Source organism: Oncorhynchus nerka, linkage group LG10 (assembly GCF_034236695.1).
Source record: "Oncorhynchus nerka isolate Pitt River linkage group LG10, Oner_Uvic_2.0, whole genome shotgun sequence".
Classification (NCBI taxonomy): domain Eukaryota; kingdom Metazoa; phylum Chordata; class Actinopteri; order Salmoniformes; family Salmonidae; genus Oncorhynchus; species Oncorhynchus nerka.
In genome coordinates, this window is record NC_088405.1 from 79,489,239 (window position 1) to 79,506,259 (window position 17,021).

Below are 17,021 nucleotides of genomic sequence, written 5' to 3' on the forward strand. Positions count from 1 at the left end.
AGAGAGTGAGAGAGAGAGGGGGAGAGGGGGAGAGAGAGAGAGAGAGAGAGAGAGAGAGAGAGAGAGAGAGAGAGAGAGATACAGAGAGAGAGAGAGAGATACAGAGAGAACAAGACAGAGACAGAAGGGGAGAGAAAGAGAGAAAGTGAGAGAGCAAAAGAGAAAGACAGAAAGAGAGGGGGAGAGAAAGACAGAGGTAAAGACAGTCACAAAGACAGAGGTAAAGACAGTCAGAAAGACAGACAGACAGACAGACAGACAGACAGACAGACAGACAGACAGACAGACAGACAGACAGACAGACAGACAGACAGACAGACAGACAGACAGACAGACAGACAGACAGACAGACAGACAGACAGACAGACAGACAGACAGACAGACAGACAGACAGACAGAGAAAGCGAGACAGACAGAGAGAGACAGACAGACAGTAGACAGAGAGAGCGATCGAGACAGATCGGGACAGACAGATAGACAGAGAAAGCGAGACAGACAGAGAGAGAGAGACAGACAGTAGACAGAGAGAGCGATCAAGACAGATCGGGACAGACAGATAGACAGAGAAAGCGAGACAGACAGAGAGAGAGAGACAGACAGTAGACAGAGAGAGCGATCAAGACAGATCGGGACAAAAAGAAAGACAGAGAGAGCGATCGAGACAGATCGGGACAGACAGATAGACAGAGAAAGCGAGACAGACAGAGAGAGAGACAGACAGACAGAGAGACAGATCGAGACAGACAGAAAAACAGAGAGAGACAGATAGAAAGGACATTGAAAAAACATTGATAATGCTTAAAGAACTCTTAAAGAATGCTGAAAGTCAGCAGCAGATTTGAAATGTTTCCAGACTCTCCACGTCCAAGTTGATCATGGCTTGTCTCAGTGGGTAATGAACCCTATTAGACATAGCGTTACACACACACGCACGTACACACACATAAGTAGAAGGAAGAGAGTCCAGTAAGTGTATGTGTGTGAGTTGGAGTTGACAATCGAATTGACAGATACACAGTCTGTCTGATAGGTGAGGAGTATGTACAATAATAAAGTTCATAAAGATTGGTATTGACGACATACTCCATCTCTCTCTCTGATAGGTGAGGAGTATGTACAATAATAAACGTCAAAATAATGGGTCTTGACTATATACTACATCTCTCTCTCTGTCTCTCTCAAAACATCTATGTGTCGCAGTCATCATGGCACAAATCAAACCTTTATTTTTCACTTGGCTGCATGACATTCAGTAAATTGAGCACATTTCAAGCATGAGTGGAAAAATATATTTGAAAACGTTGAGGTGCTCTCAGTAAGTCCCCCACCTTCTGCTGTTGGGGTAAAACACCATTCAGTTGCCTTGTCCTTGATATGAGGTGGAAATGGGTATTTGATGAATGAGAACAATCTTAAAGCCATCTCTCATTCCTTATGGTGAAACAGGAGACGTATGCTAGCTGTAGTAGTGGGTATTTATTGGATGTGTACTGGAGGCCCCTTTCTTATTCTGACATACCCCTAGCAAACAGGAGCTGTTTTAAAGACATTAGGCAATGTTCCCCTTAGGTCCCTTGTAGGGTTTTTGTACAACGTTATCCCACATACACTCTGAGAAGGTTAAAACATGACATTTCCCTCGGGACCATAATGGTACATTCAATACTGTAGGGTTAGAAAGGTGTGCGGTTCCAAGCTCTGCCGAAATATATTCAGTCAGAGTGCCATTGTTATAAACTATATTCATTATCTGACTAACACCAATAAAAAATTGCTTTTTTGTCTGAAGCCCTTTGAATAATATAGCCATTGAATCAGGTGAGCGACAGTGTTTGCTTTCAGTCTAGATATTAGCCATATTCAGAGCTACCACTGTGGATTAATGATTGCTATACCAGTCCAATTATTATTATTTTATTTAACTAGGCAAGCAGTTCAGAATAAATTCTTATTTACAATGACGGCCTATCACGGCCAAACCCGGACGACGCTGGGCCAATTGTGCGCCGTCTTTTTAGACTCCTAATCACGGCCAGTTGTGATACAGTCTGGATTCGAACCAGGGTGTCTGTAGTGACGCCTTTAGCACTGAGATGCAGAGAGCCCAAAAGAAGGCTTGTCATCAGAACGAATAGCATATTTACATGAGAAACAGCTGAACAGACTCTACCTGCCTGGCTCTTTTCACTGGAGCATTCCTTTGGCCATATGGTAGCTGATGAAAGCCATAAAAACCACAAACAAAAGCATTGCATGGACAACAAACAAAACCCCCCCCTCCGCCATGTGAATGCCAACTCCCGAGTTGATCGTCCCTTCTGGTTTGATGTACACAAAACATGCCAGCTTTCTCTCTCTCTCCCTCCAATGCATTGCCAAAACAGTTTGTGTTACTGTTTGTCTTATTGTAGTCACCACAGAATGTAATACTGAAGTAAAAGCTTAATTAGTGTATATTACAGTAAACAAACATTATCAAGCGCAAACACACATTAGAGACTCTATCCGACACAGTCGGCATGGTTAAACACTGATATTATCATGCTCTATAAAATGATTTCTTAGGCAGTGCTTTTGAAAATGTATTATAAAGCAGTTATATACAAAAATTGAATGGAAACTGACACATTCAGAGCAGTCTTTTTTAAGTTATTTCGATAAAATCTCAACATCTATTCCTACATATTTCAAATACTGTATTAGCCATAATTACCTGCAATATGCCAGGCATGGACATTCATGTAATAAGAACATTTATATCCTAGAGTATATCCAGACATACACACACGCACACACACTCACGCACACGCACGCACACGCACAGTTAAGCCAACCATGTTAATGTGATGTTTGATTAGAAGAACAAAAATGTGTCTTTAGACAGGATGAAGGGTCCATTGTGGCTCCAATCCCCCGCCACATTCTTGTTCATTTACTTAAAAATTTGGTCAGATTGTGTCGATTTTGGGTCTTCTTGAAGGGGTTCATTTTGGCTCTGGATAGATCCTTCCCTTGGGTCAGTTTCCTAATAAGGTGTGCATTAGAATTCACAACGCATCTCTCCGTTGCATCAGTCTGTGTCTTTAGGGGGTTCATTTTGGCTCTGGCTGTGTCCAACACTGTCCATCAGTCTCCCAATAAGGGATGTGTCATTTGGGCTCAGCTTGTGTCCATTTTCTCAGTTTCTTAAAATGGGGTTCCTCACCAGGGGCTGAAAAGAGGAGGATTCTGCTGAGGTATGACTCTCCAATCCCAATTCCATCCCTCCTCTACTCACTCTGCCTTTCCTTACCGTGTTCTCTCCATCTCCTCTAACTAACTAACCACCTTTACTTTCAGAAACACAGTAAATCTTCACCCTTTTCACACTATCATGCCGACCCGAACGAACTGTGCTGGCCCCGGATATTTCCTTTTCACATTGTCATCCCGGTTCCAGCATCTAGGAGTAATGCATTACCAGGCCAGCTCAGCACAGCTTGGTTTGGCTCGGCTCGGTTCAGCTCAGTAGTGTGAAAATCCTGATTTAGTACCCATAGTTCACATTACATGCGTGAGTGTTACAGTATCAGTGCAAAAAAAAGGAGAAACCGAATGTAACAAACCAATATCAAGCAAACAGGAAGGTATCATTTGGGTCCTGAGCCCTAGTAAGTAGGCCCACTAAGTAAACAACAAGTGTTACGTAGGAGGACACAACCTCCTGACATCACAGCACACATCAGCCCAGAGATTTTCTGTCTGAGTGCATGTGTGTGTGTGTGTATGAGTGTGTGTGTGTGTGTGTGTGTGTGTGTGTGTGTGTGTGTATGTGTGTGTGTGTGTGTGTGTGTGTGTGCATGTGTGCACCTGTATGTGTGTGTGCATTTGCATCTGTGTGTGCGTGTGTGTGTTTGAGTATAGAATCTGACTTTGTTGCCTCATTAAATACCAACTCTTAAAATGCATGTGTAGCAGTCTCTGGCAGGGATACAGAGCACAGCTCATGCATTTTATAAAGGGGACTAGACTAGTCATGGTAGGTACTGCACTTACAGTGACATGTTTACAATGACATCTCCATCACACCTAGTGTAACAACGTCTCAAAAGCATCTGCAGTGCCAATGCTGGTGAGTGTTTTGGATTATGTTTGTGTTTGTGTGACTGAACGTCTGCCCTGAGGCAGAGGAAGGTAGAGTAAAGCCCTGTCCGGGAGAACAGTGTGCTAGAGGGTGTGTGTTTCTGTGTCTCTTTTGTGCTTGTGTGTCTCTTTGTGTGCATGTGCACGTATGCGCATGTGTGTGTGTGTGTAGGGTTGTAGCGTGTCTTACCATGATAGTGGTGACTACAACAGTTCTGTTCTCCAGGATTTCATTGGGAAGGAGGGCTTCATTCTGGATCAGAACCAGCTTGTCTGAATCCGTCCAGTAACCCATCTGGAGACAGACAGAGGGTGTATGTGTTCAGTGTGTGTAGAGGGTGTATGTGTTCATACAGTGAGTGTAGAGGGTGTGTTTGTACAGTCGTGGCCAAATGATTTGAGAATGACACAAATATTTATTTTCACAGTCTGCTGCCTCAGTTTGTATGATGGCAATTTGCATATACTCCATAATGTTATGAAGAGTGATCAATTGAATTGCAATTAATTGCAAAGTCCCTCTTTGCCATGCAAATGAACTGAATTCCCCAAAAACATTTCCACTGCATTTCAGCCCTGCCACAAAAGGACAAGCTGACATCATGTCAGTGATTCTCTCGTTAACACAGGTCTGAGTGTTGACGAGGGCAAGGCTGGAGATCACTCTGTCATGCTGATTGAGTTCGAATAGCAGACTGGAAGCTTCAAAAGGAGGGTGGTGCTTGGCATCATCGTTCTTCCTCTGTCAATCATGGTTACCTGCAAGGAAACACGTGCCGTCATCATTGCTTTGCACAAAAAGGGCTTCACAGACAAGAATATTGCTGCCAGTAAGATTGTACCTAAATCAACCATTTATCGGATCATCAAGAACTTCAAGGAGAGTGGTTCAATTGTTCTGAAGAAGGCTTCAGGGCGCCCAAGAAAGTCCAGCAAGCGCCAGGACCATCGCTTAAAGTTGATTCAGCTGCGGGATCGGGGCACCACCAGTACAGAGCTTGCTCAGGAATGGCAGCAGGCAGGTGTGAGTGCATCTGCACGCACATTGAGGCGAAGACTTTTGGAGGATGGCCTGGTGTCAAGAAGGGCAGCAAAGAAGCCACTTCTCTCCAGGAAAAACATCAGGGACAAACTGATATTCTGCAAAGGGTACAGGGATTGGACTGCTGAGGACTGGGGTGAAGTCATTTTCTCTGATGAATCCCCTTTCCGATTGTTTGGGGCATCCGGAAAAAAAGCTTGTCTGGAGAAGACAAGGTGAGCGCTACCATCAGTCCTGTGTCATGCCAACAGTAAAGCATCCTGAGACCATTCATGTGTGGGTTGCTTCTCAGCCAAGGGAGTGGGCTCACTCACAATTTTGCCTAAGAACACAGCCATGAATAAAGAATGGTACCAACACATCCTCCGAGAGCATAAGGCAAAAATGATAACTAAGTGGCTCGGGGAACAAAACATTGATATTTTGGGACCATGGCCAGGAAACTCCCCAGACCTTTATCCCATTGAGAACTTGTGGTCCATCCTCAAGAGGCGGGTGGACAAACAAAAACCCACAAATTCTGACAAACTCCAAGCATTGATTATGCAAGAATGGGCTTCCATCAGTCAGGATGTGGCCCAGAAGTTAATTGACAGCATTCCAGGGCGGATTGCAGAGGTCTTGAAAAAGAGGGGTCAACACTGCACATATTGACTCTTTGCATCAACTCTTTCAATGCTTATAATTATACTTCAGTATTCCATAGTAACATCTGACAAAAATATCTGAAGACACTGAAGCAGTAGACTTTGTGAAAATAAAAATTTGTGTCATTCTCAAAACGTTTGGCCACGACTGTATAGTGTGTGTGCAGTGTGTGTAGAGGGTGTGTGTATTCAGCATGTGTACAGTGTGTATAGAGGGTGTGTGTGTTCAGCATGTGTACAGTGTGTGTAGAGCGTGTGTATGTTCAGTGTGTACAGTGTATTTCTGGTGTGTAGTTTCCAGTATTTCTGTTTCATTATGTGGTGTGAAGATCTGTGAGAGTATCTGAGATAATGTGTGTGTATACAAGCAAAGGATAAGAGCCACACAAATTGTACATTATGCTTGGATGTGTCATGCACAGTACATTAAAGTACACCATGTTGAAATGCTTAGTATACAGTACATGAGTCATATAATAGGTGAGTCAAGCTAAGGCAGTCAATATAAATGTCTGCCATATAAATCCATATAAATTGGTGGTGTCTGCCATGGATCAAGAAGACGGAGGGGGGTGATGGCGGGCTGGCCGTGAACTGCTCCTCTCTCTCCCTGCTGAGTGTAGGAATGATTGACGAGCTTTTGAGGGGCGGTGGAGAGGTGTGAGTGTGTGCATGCGTGAGCATGTGTGTGCACGCATGTGCATGAATGGAGATGTCTGTATGTTCGCATGTGTGTGTACCCAGCCCCCCTCCCTCCTGTCCTGACAGGACTCCTAGCGTGCGCAGCCAGCCAGCAGACCCAAACAGCCTGCTGATTGATGAACACACTCCTCCTCTCCTCCTCCCCTCTTCTTTTCCTCCCTCCATCACTTTCTGTCTCTACCGCTCCACTGCTTTCTGTTCACCTACCGTAGTTGGCTGGTGTCCGACACATACAGTACACAGACAGCACTAAACATACACACATAGGCACAGGCGCGCACACACATTGCCGAAGCCTGAGTATACTATTCATGCAGCAACTTGAATATAGAGATCACTGATACACAATACACAGATTCTACAGACACAGACAATGCTAAACAGATAAAAAGATAATGACATGATGTTCGCTCTCTGTCATTTCAAACAGAATGAAATTAAACATACAGTTATTCATTGCTCAAACGTGCATATTATGTTTTTAATATGATTCAGTTATTATGGTATAGTGGTATTATGGTATAGCAATTATGGTTATAGCTAGAAAGCATGGGCAGTGATGGAAATTGAGAATAAAATTAAACATTTAGTGAATATAAATTCAAACATATAGTTATGTTTCTAAATGAATGAGTTAAGGTATAATAGTGTGGGCAGTAAGGTGCAGCATAGGTGGGTGAGCCAGTGAGGTGCAGCATAGGTGGGTGAGCCAGTGAGGTGCAGCATAGGTGGGTGAGCCAGTGAGGTGCAGTATAGGTGGGTGAGCCAGTGAGGTGCAGCATAGGTGGGTGAACCAGTGAGGTGCGGTATAGGTGGGCCAGTGAGGTGCAGTATAGGTGGGTGAGCGAGTGAGGTGCAGCATAGGTGGGTAAGCCATTGAGGTGCAGTATAGGTGGGTGAGCCAGTGAGGTGCAGCATAGGTGGGTGAGCCAGTGAGGTGCGGTATAGGTGGGTGAGCCAGTGAGGTGCAGTATAGGTGGGTGAGCCAGTGAGGTGCAGCATAGGTGGGTGAGCCAGTGAGGTGCAGTATAGGTGGGTGAGCCAGTGAGGTGCAGCATAGGTGGGTAAGCCAGTGAGGTGCGGTATAGGTGGGTAAGCCAGTGAGGTGCGGTATAGGTGGGTGAGCCAGTGAGGTGCAGCATAGGTGGGTGAGCCAGTGAGGTGCAGTATAGGTGGGTGAGCCAGTGAGGTGCAGCATAGGTGGGTGAGCCAGTGAGGTGCGGTATAGGTGGGTGAGCCAGTGAGGTGCAGCATAGGTGGGTGAGCCAGTGAGGTGCAGCATAGGTGGGTGAGCCAGTGAGGTGCAGTATAGGTGGGTGAGCGAGTGAGGTGCAGCATAGGTGGGTAAGCCAGTGAGGTGCGGTATAGGTGGGTGAGCCAGTGAGGTGCAGTATAGGTGGGTGAGCCAGTGAGGTGCGGTATAGGTGGGTGAGCCAGTGAGGTGCAGCATAGGTGGGTGAGCCAGTGAGGTGCAGCATAGGTGGGTGAGCCAGTGAGGTGCAGTATAGGTGGGTGAGCCAGTGAGGTGCAGCATAGGTGGGTGAACCAGTGAGGTGCGGTATAGGTGGGCCAGTGAGGTGCAGTATAGGTGGGTGAGCGAGTGAGGTGCAGCATAGGTGGGTAAGCCAGTGAGGTGCAGTATAGGTGGGTGAGCCAGTGAGGTGCAGCATAGGTGGGTGAGCCAGTGAGGTGCAGTATAGGTGGGTGAGCGAGTGAGGTGCAGCATAGGTGGGTAAGCCAGTGAGGTGCGGTATAGGTGGGTGAGCCAGTGAGATGCAGTATAGGTGGGTCAGCGAGTGAGGTGCAGCATAGGTGGGTAAGCCAGTGAGGTGCGGTATAGGTGGGTGAGCCAGTGAGGTGCAGTATAGGTGGGTGAGCCAGTGAGGTGCAGTATAGGTGGGTGAGCCAGTGAGGTGCAGCATAGGTGGGTGAGCCAGTGAGGTGCAGTATAGGTGGGTGAGCCAGTGAGGTGCAGCATAGGTGGGTGAGCCAGTGAGGTGCAGTATAGGTGGGTGAGCGAGTGAGGTGCAGCATAGGTGGGTAAGCCAGTGAGGTGCGGTATAGGTGGGTGAGCCAGTGAGATGCAGTATAGGTGGGTCAGCGAGTGAGGTGCAGCATAGGTGGGTAAGCCAGTGAGGTGCGGTATAGGTGGGTGAGCCAGTGAGGTGCAGTATAGGTGGGTGAGCCAGTGAGGTGCAGCATAGGTGGGTGAGCCAGTGAGGTGCAGTATAGGTGGGTGAGCCAGTGAGGTGCAGCATAGGTGGGTAAGCCAGTGAGGTGCGGTATAGGTGGGTAAGCCAGTGAGGTGCGGTATAGGTGGGTGAGCCAGTGAGGTGCAGCATAGTTGGGTGAGCCAGTGAGGTGCAGTATAGGTGGGTGAGCCAGTGAGGTGCAGCATAGGTGGGTGAGCCAGTGAGGTGCGGTATAGGTGGGTGAGCCAGTGAGGTGCAGCATAGGTGGGTGAGCCAGTGAGGTGCAGTATAGGTGGGTGAGCGAGTGAGGTGCAGCATAGGTGGGTAAGCCAGTGAGGTGCGGTATAGGTGGGTGAGCCAGTGAGGTGCAGTATAGGTGGGTGAGCCAGTGAGGTGCAGCATAGGTGGGTGAGCCAGTGAGGTGCAGCATAGGTGGGTGAGCCAGTGAGGTGCAGCATCGGGGGGTGAGCCAGTGAGGTGCCGTATAGGTGGGTGAGCGAGTGAGGTGCAGCATCGGGGGGTGAGCCAGTGAGGTGCAGTATAGGTGGGTGAGGCGGTCACAGCACTAGTCTTCTTACCCGTCTGGGTCCGTTGTTCTTCAGCTCAAACACGTCCATGGTGTAGTTGACCCTGCGTCCATAGTGGTCAAACTGGACATTACCTGTTAATCCCTGCAACCGGACCTGCAAACAGTATCATCGGAGTATTCAACACCGGTAACTTTACCAAAATTACCAGAAATCCTGGTTGGAAGATTCCCAGAATCATTAGGTAATAAGAAAGAAATCAGGAATCATCCGACCATGATTTCTGGAGATCCTGGAAATTACCAGAATTTTGCAACTACATCAGAGTGGAAGAATACTTTTATTTGACTTTTAATAAGATAGATTTCATATGACATAGTATGTAGTGTTGACTGGTGATGTAATTTGTGGACATCCTTGACGCGACAAACCAAATTTGGTTCCGTGAAATTTCCCAGAACATTAGTTCGGGCAAATGTTCTTATGACACAAAAACTGTCCAGTCGTGCTGATGAATATAGAATGTTTGTATAAAACATTCACCTGATGTTGCAAGAATGTTCCTAGAACACATTTAATCTGTTCTTTAAATGTTCCCAGAATGTTTCATTAGGTTATGGAACAGTCTGGTGAGAACATTTTGAGTGGAAATCACAAAATATATGTTCCCAAAACACTAAAACTGTCCAGTTGTGCTGCCATTCAGATAATGTTTGTATCGGGGTGCACACAGCCATTATGAGTTCTTTAATGGTTCCCAGAACATTTAGGTCGTGGGAAAAGTGTGAATACATTACAAGAGATAGGTTTCCAAAACACTAAATATACTCAGTTGTGATGACATTTATACAATGTTCATACACTTTTCACACTATCATGCCGACCCGCACTGGACATTCCCTCACTGTTGCAAGAATGTTCTTGTGATACTCATGAAGGTTGCACAGAACATTCCCACATTGTTGCATAATGTTCCACAATTTCCAAATAAGTCAGTTTTTATGACATAATATTCCATTAATGTTCACGCAATATACATTTTTCTTGGAGGTCCTCAGAACATTTCAATCACTTTTAGAACATTTTATTTTTAAGTCTGACAGAATATTAGCTCAACATTGGCAGCATGCACATTTTTATTTAGCTCTTAAAGCAAAATAAAGCAGATTGGAATACATCTCCATTATGGTTCTCTCCAGATTTGATTGGAATACATCTCCATTATGGTTCTCTCCAGATTTGATTGGAATACATCTCCATTATGGTTCTCTCCAGATTTGATTGGAATACATCTCCTCTCATTATGGTTCTCTTATGGTTCTCAGATTTGATTGGAATACATCTCTATTATGGTTCTCTCCAGATTTGATTGGAATACATCTCCATTATGGTTCTCTCAGATTTGATTGGAATACATCTCCATTATGGTTCTCTCCAGATTTGATTGGAATACATCTCCATTATGGTTCTCTCAGATTTGATTGGAATACATCTCCATTATGGTTCTCTCCAGATTTGATTGGAATACATCTCCATTATGGTTCTCTCCAGATTTGATTGGAATACATCTCCATTATGGTTCTCTCCAGATTTGATTGGAATACATCTCCATTATGGTTCTCTCCAGATTTGATTGGAATACATCTCCATTATGGTTCTCTCCAGATTTGATTGGAATACATCTCCATTATGGTTCTCTCCAGATTTGATTGGAATACATCTCCATTATGGTTCTCTCCAGATTTGATTGGAATACATCTCCATTATGGTTCTCTCCAGATTTGATTGGAATACATCTCCATTATGGTTCTCTCCAGATTTGATTGGAATACATCTCCATTATGGTTCTCTCCAGATTTGATTGGAATACATCTCCATTATGGTTCTCTCCAGATTTGATTGGAATACATCTCCATTATGGTTCTCTCCAGATTTGATTGGAATACATCTCCATTATGGTTCTCTCCAGATTTGATTGGAATACATCTCCATTATGGTTCTCTCCAGATTTGATTGGAATACATCTCCAGATTTGATTGGAATGGTTCTCTCAGATTTGATTGGAATACATCTCCATTATGGTTCTCTCCAGATTTGATTGGAATACATCTCCATTATGGTTCTCTCCAGATTTGATTGGAATACATCTCCATTATGGTTCTCTCCAGATTTGATTGGAATACATCTCCATTATGGTTCTCTCCAGATTTGATTGGAATACATCTCCATTATGGTTCTCTCCAGATTTGATTGGAATACATCTCCATTATGGTTCTCTCCAGATTTGATTGGAATACATCTCCATTATGGTTCTCCATCTCAGATTTGATTGGAATACATCTCCATTATGGTTCTCTCCAGATTTGATTGGAATACATCTCCATTATGGTTCTCTCCAGATTTGATTGGAATACATCTCCATTATGGTTCTCTCCAGATTTGATTGGAATACATCTCCATTATGGTTCTCTCCAGATTTGATTGGAATACATCTCCATTATGGTTCTCTCCAGATTTGATTGGAATACATCTCCATTATGGTTCTCTCCAGATTTGATTGGAATACATCTCCATTATGGTTCTCTCCAGATTTGATTGGAATACATCTCCATTATGGTTCTCTCCAGATTTGATTGGAATACATCTCCATTATGGTTCTCTCCAGATTTGATTGGAATACATCTCCATTATGGTTCTCTCCAGATTTGATTGGAATACATCTCCATTATGGTTCTCTCCAGATTTGATTGGAATACATCTCCATTATGGTTCTCTCCAGATTTGATTGGAATACATCTCCATTATGGTTCTCTCCAGATTTGATTGGAATACATCTCCATTATGGTTCTCTCCAGATTTGATTGGAATACATCTCCATTATGGTTCTCTCCAGATTTGATTGGAATACATCTCCATTATGGTTCTCTCCAGATTTGATTGGAATACATCTCCATTATGGTTCTCTCCAGATTTGATTGGAATACATCTCCATTATGGTTCTCTCAGATTTGATTGGAATACATCTCCATTATGGTTCTCTCCAGATTTGATTGGAATACATCTCCATTATGGTTCTCTCCAGATTTGATTGGAATACATCTCCATTATGGTTCTCTCCAGATTTGATTGGAATACATCTCCATTATGGTTCTCTCCAGATTTGATTGGAATACATCTCCATTATGGTTCTCTCCAGATTTGATTGGAATACATCTCCATTATGGTTCTCTCCAGATTTGATTGGAATACATCTCCATTATGGTTCTCTCCAGATTTGATTGGAATACATCTCCATTATGGTTCTCTCCAGATTTGATTGGAATACATCTCCATTATGGTTCTCTCCAGATTTGATTGGAATACATCTCCATTATGGTTCTCTCCAGATTTGATTGGAATACATCTCCATTATGGTTCTCTCCAGATTTGATTGGAATACATCTCCATTATGGTTCTCTCCAGATTTGATTGGAATACATCTCCATTATGGTTCTCTCCAGATTTGATTGGAATACATCTCCATTATGGTTCTCTCCAGATTTGATTGGAATACATCTCCATTATGGTTCTCTCCAGATTTGATTGGAATACATCTCCATTATGGTTCTCTCCAGATTTGATTGGAATACATCTCCATTATGGTTCTCTCCAGATTTGATTGGAATACATCTCCATTATGGTTCTCTCCAGATTTGATTGGAATACATCTCCATTATGGTTCTCTCCAGATTTGATTGGAATACATCTCCATTATGGTTCTCTCCAGATTTGATTGGAATACATCTCCATTATGGTTCTCTCCAGATTTGATTGGAATACATCTCCATTATGGTTCTCTCCAGATTTGATTGGAATACATCTCCATTATGGTTCTCTCCAGATTTGATTGGAATACATCTCCATTATGGTTCTCTCCAGATTTGATTGGAATACATCTCCATTATGGTTCTCTCCAGATTTGATTGGAATACATCTCCATTATGGTTCTCTCATCTCCAGATTTGATTGGAATACATCTCCATTATGGTTCTCTCCAGATTTGATTGGAATACATCTCCATTATGGTTCTCTCCAGATTTGATTGGAATACATCTCCATTATGGTTCTCTCCAGATTTGATTGGAATACATCTCCATTATGGTTCTCTCCAGATTTGATTGGAATACATCTCCATTATGGTTCTCTCCAGATTTGATTGGAATACATCTCCATTATGGTTCTCTCCAGATTTGATTGGAATACATCTCCATTATGGTTCTCTCCAGATTTGATTGGAATACATCTCCATTATGGTTCTCTCCAGATTTGATTGGAATACATCTCCATTATGGTTCTCTCCAGATTTGATTGGAATACATCTCCATTATGGTTCTCTCCAGATTTGATTGGAATACATCTCCATTATGGTTCTCTCCAGATTTGATTGGAATACATCTCCATTATGGTTCTCTCCAGATTTGATTGGAATACATCTCCATTATGGTTCTCTCCAGATTTGATTGGAATACATCTCCATTATGGTTCTCATTTGATTGGAATACATCTCCATTATGGTTCTCTCAGATTTGATTGGAATACATCTCCATTATGGTTTGATTGGAATACATCTCCATTATGGTTCTCTCAGATTTGATTGGAATACATCTCCATTATGGTTCTCTCCAGATTTGATTGGAATACATCTCCATTATGGTTCTCTCCAGATTTGATTGGAATACATCTCCATTATGGTTCTCTCCAGATTTGATTGGAATACATCTCCATTATGGTTCTCTCCAGATTTGATTGGAATACATCTCCATTATGGTTCTCTCCAGATTTGATTGGAATACATCTCCATTATGGTTCTCTCCAGATTTGATTGGAATACATCTCCATTATGGTTCTCTCCAGATTTGATTGGAATACATCTCCATTATGGTTCTCTCCAGATTTGATTGGAATACATCTCCATTATGGTTCTCTCCAGATTTGATTGGAATACATCTCCATTATGGTTCTCTCCAGATTTGATTGGAATACATCTCCATTATGGTTCTCTCCAGATTTGATTGGAATACATCTCCATTATGGTTCTCTCCAGATTTGATTGGAATACATCTCCATTATGGTTCTCTCCAGATTTGATTGGAATACATCTCCATTATGGTTCTCTCCAGATTTGATTGGAATACATCTCCATTATGGTTCTCTCCAGATTTGATTGGAATACATCTCCATTATGGTTCTCTCCAGATTTGATTGGAATACATCTCCATTATGGTTCTCTCCAGATTTGATTGGAATACATCTCCATTATGGTTCTCTCCAGATTTGATTGGAATACATCTCCATTATGGTTCTCTCCAGATTTGATTGGAATACATCTCCATTATGGTTCTCTCCAGATTTGATTGGAATACATCTCCATTATGGTTCTCTCCAGATTTGATTGGAATACATCTCCATTATGGTTCTCTCCAGATTTGATTGGAATACATCTCCATTATGGTTCTCTCCAGATTTGATTGGAATACATCTCCATTATGGTTCTCTCCAGATTTGATTGGAATACATCTCCATTATGGTTCTCTCCAGATTTGATTGGAATACATCTCCATTATGGTTCTCTCCAGATTTGATTGGAATACATCTCCATTATGGTTCTCTCCAGATTTGATTGGAATACATCTCCATTATGGTTCTCTCCAGATTTGATTGGAATACATCTCCATTATGGTTCTCTCCAGATTTGATTGGAATACATCTCCATTATGGTTCTCTCCAGATTTGATTGGAATACATCTCCATTATGGTTCTCTCCAGATTTGATTGGAATACATCTCCATTATGGTTCTCTCCATTTGATTGGAATTCTCCATTATGGTTCTCTCCAGATTTGATTGGAATACATCTCCATTATGGTTCTCTCCAGATTTGATTGGAATACTTCTCCATTATGGTTCTTTCCAGATTTGATTGGAATACATCACCATTATGGTTCTCTCCAGATTTGATTGGAATACATCTCCATTATGGTTCTTTCCAGATTTGATTGGAATACATCTCCATTATGGTTCTCTCCAGATTTGATTGGAATACATCTCCATTATGGTTCTCTCCAGATTTGATTGGAATACATCTCCATTATGGTTCTCTCCAGATTTGATTGGAATACATCTCCATTATGGTTCTCTCCAGATTTGATTGGAATACATCTCCATTATGGTTCTCTCCAGTTCTCTCCAGATTTGATTGGAATACATCTCCATTATGGTTCTCTCCAGATTTGATTGGAATACATCTCCATTATGGTTCTCTCCAGATTTGATTGGAATACATCTCCATTATGGTTCTCTCCAGATTTGATTGGAATACATCTCCATTATGGTTCTTTCCAGATTTGATTGGAATACATCTCCATTATGGTTCTCTCCAGATTTGATTGGAATACATCTCCATTATGGTTCTCTCCAGATTTGATTGGAATACATCTCCATTATGGTTCTCTCCAGATTTGATTGGAATACATCTCCATTATGGTTCTCTCCAGATTTGATTGGAATACATCTCCATTATGGTTCTCTCCAGATTTGATTGGAATACATCTCCATTATGGTTCTTTCCAGATTTGATTGGAATACATCTCCATTATGGTTCTCTCCAGATTTGATTGGAATTCGCATTTGAGGATAGCATTGTAGACCCACTACAAGGTGATATAGGCACACATGGCATTTTCATTTCATCCACAAGTAATTTAATCAAACACACATATTTTTACATGACATATGTTGACAAACTGCACATTATTTAATTCATAAGACATTTGAACAGCATTTAATCTCAATCCAGGTATTTTATGCTCTGCGCCACCAGGTAAGCGCTCTGACATATTAAGCGCTCTTACATATACTGCCATGGCGGTATGGTCAGCCAGGAATAACGCCTGCCTTTTTAGCCTTCTTAGACATAATTAACATACGGGTAACTGGGTTATTCACCATGACTTCACCCACCCTCTTCATATACTGCATACTTCTGGGCCCATATTTACAATGTATACAAGACTATGAGTTCTGATCTCAGATCACTTTAGCTTTTTCAGATCATGAAAAATAAGACAAGTGTCTCAAAGCAGGAATTATATTGGGTGCGTTTTATTAAAAAGTTGAAGAGTACATTTTACAATGTACAATGTATTTTCAATGTATTTACAATGTATTTTCATTTCTACAATGTTTTATTTTTTACAGTTAGGTCAACATTCTTCATTTCTGACTGGACTTATGAATCTGGACGAAATAAACTCTCTTTTAGTATAGTGGATATGAGCATCAATTTTACATTATTTTTGAAAAGAAAAATGGTTCAAGAATATGTGGGATTGAACCTGTGAATCTGCAACCAGATCATTGACCTTCTGCGCCACCAGGGACTAGCTGAGACCTTGTGTTTTTCCCCCAATCTAATATTGTCAATCAGGACACGGCACACAACCACTGAGTTATTTAACAAGTTCCCTTTCTCTTTATATGCTGTGTACTTGTAATATTGTTTTTTGTGATTTTACTCTTTACTCAATATACAATGTGAGCAAATGAGGTGAGATAAAGGAGGTAAAGGCAATAAATAGGCCATGGTGGTGAAGTAAATACAGTATAGCAATTAAAACACTGGAATGGTAGATTTGACAGTAGATGAGTGTGCAAAGTAGACATACTGAGGTGCAAAGGAGCAAAATAAATAAATGAATAAATACAGTAGGGGAAGAGGTAGTTGTTTGGGATATTTATATATGGGCTATGTA

At 42.3% G+C, this 17,021-nt stretch overlaps 1 protein-coding gene across 1 annotated transcript in view; it reads right to left on the reverse strand.

Moving 5' to 3' along the window:
- The window catches only part of LOC115136072 (glutamate receptor 4-like), a 95,207-nt gene that overhangs the window by 33,408 nt on the left and 44,778 nt on the right, over nt 1-17,021 (reverse strand). The window contains exons 7-8 of the mRNA XM_065023386.1: nt 9,284-9,388; nt 4,313-4,417 (exon numbers count right to left, since the gene is read on the reverse strand). Of these exons, the coding sequence (XP_064879458.1) occupies nt 4,313-4,417; nt 9,284-9,388 (210 nt within the window). The remainder of the gene's footprint in view (nt 1-4,312; nt 4,418-9,283; nt 9,389-17,021) is intronic.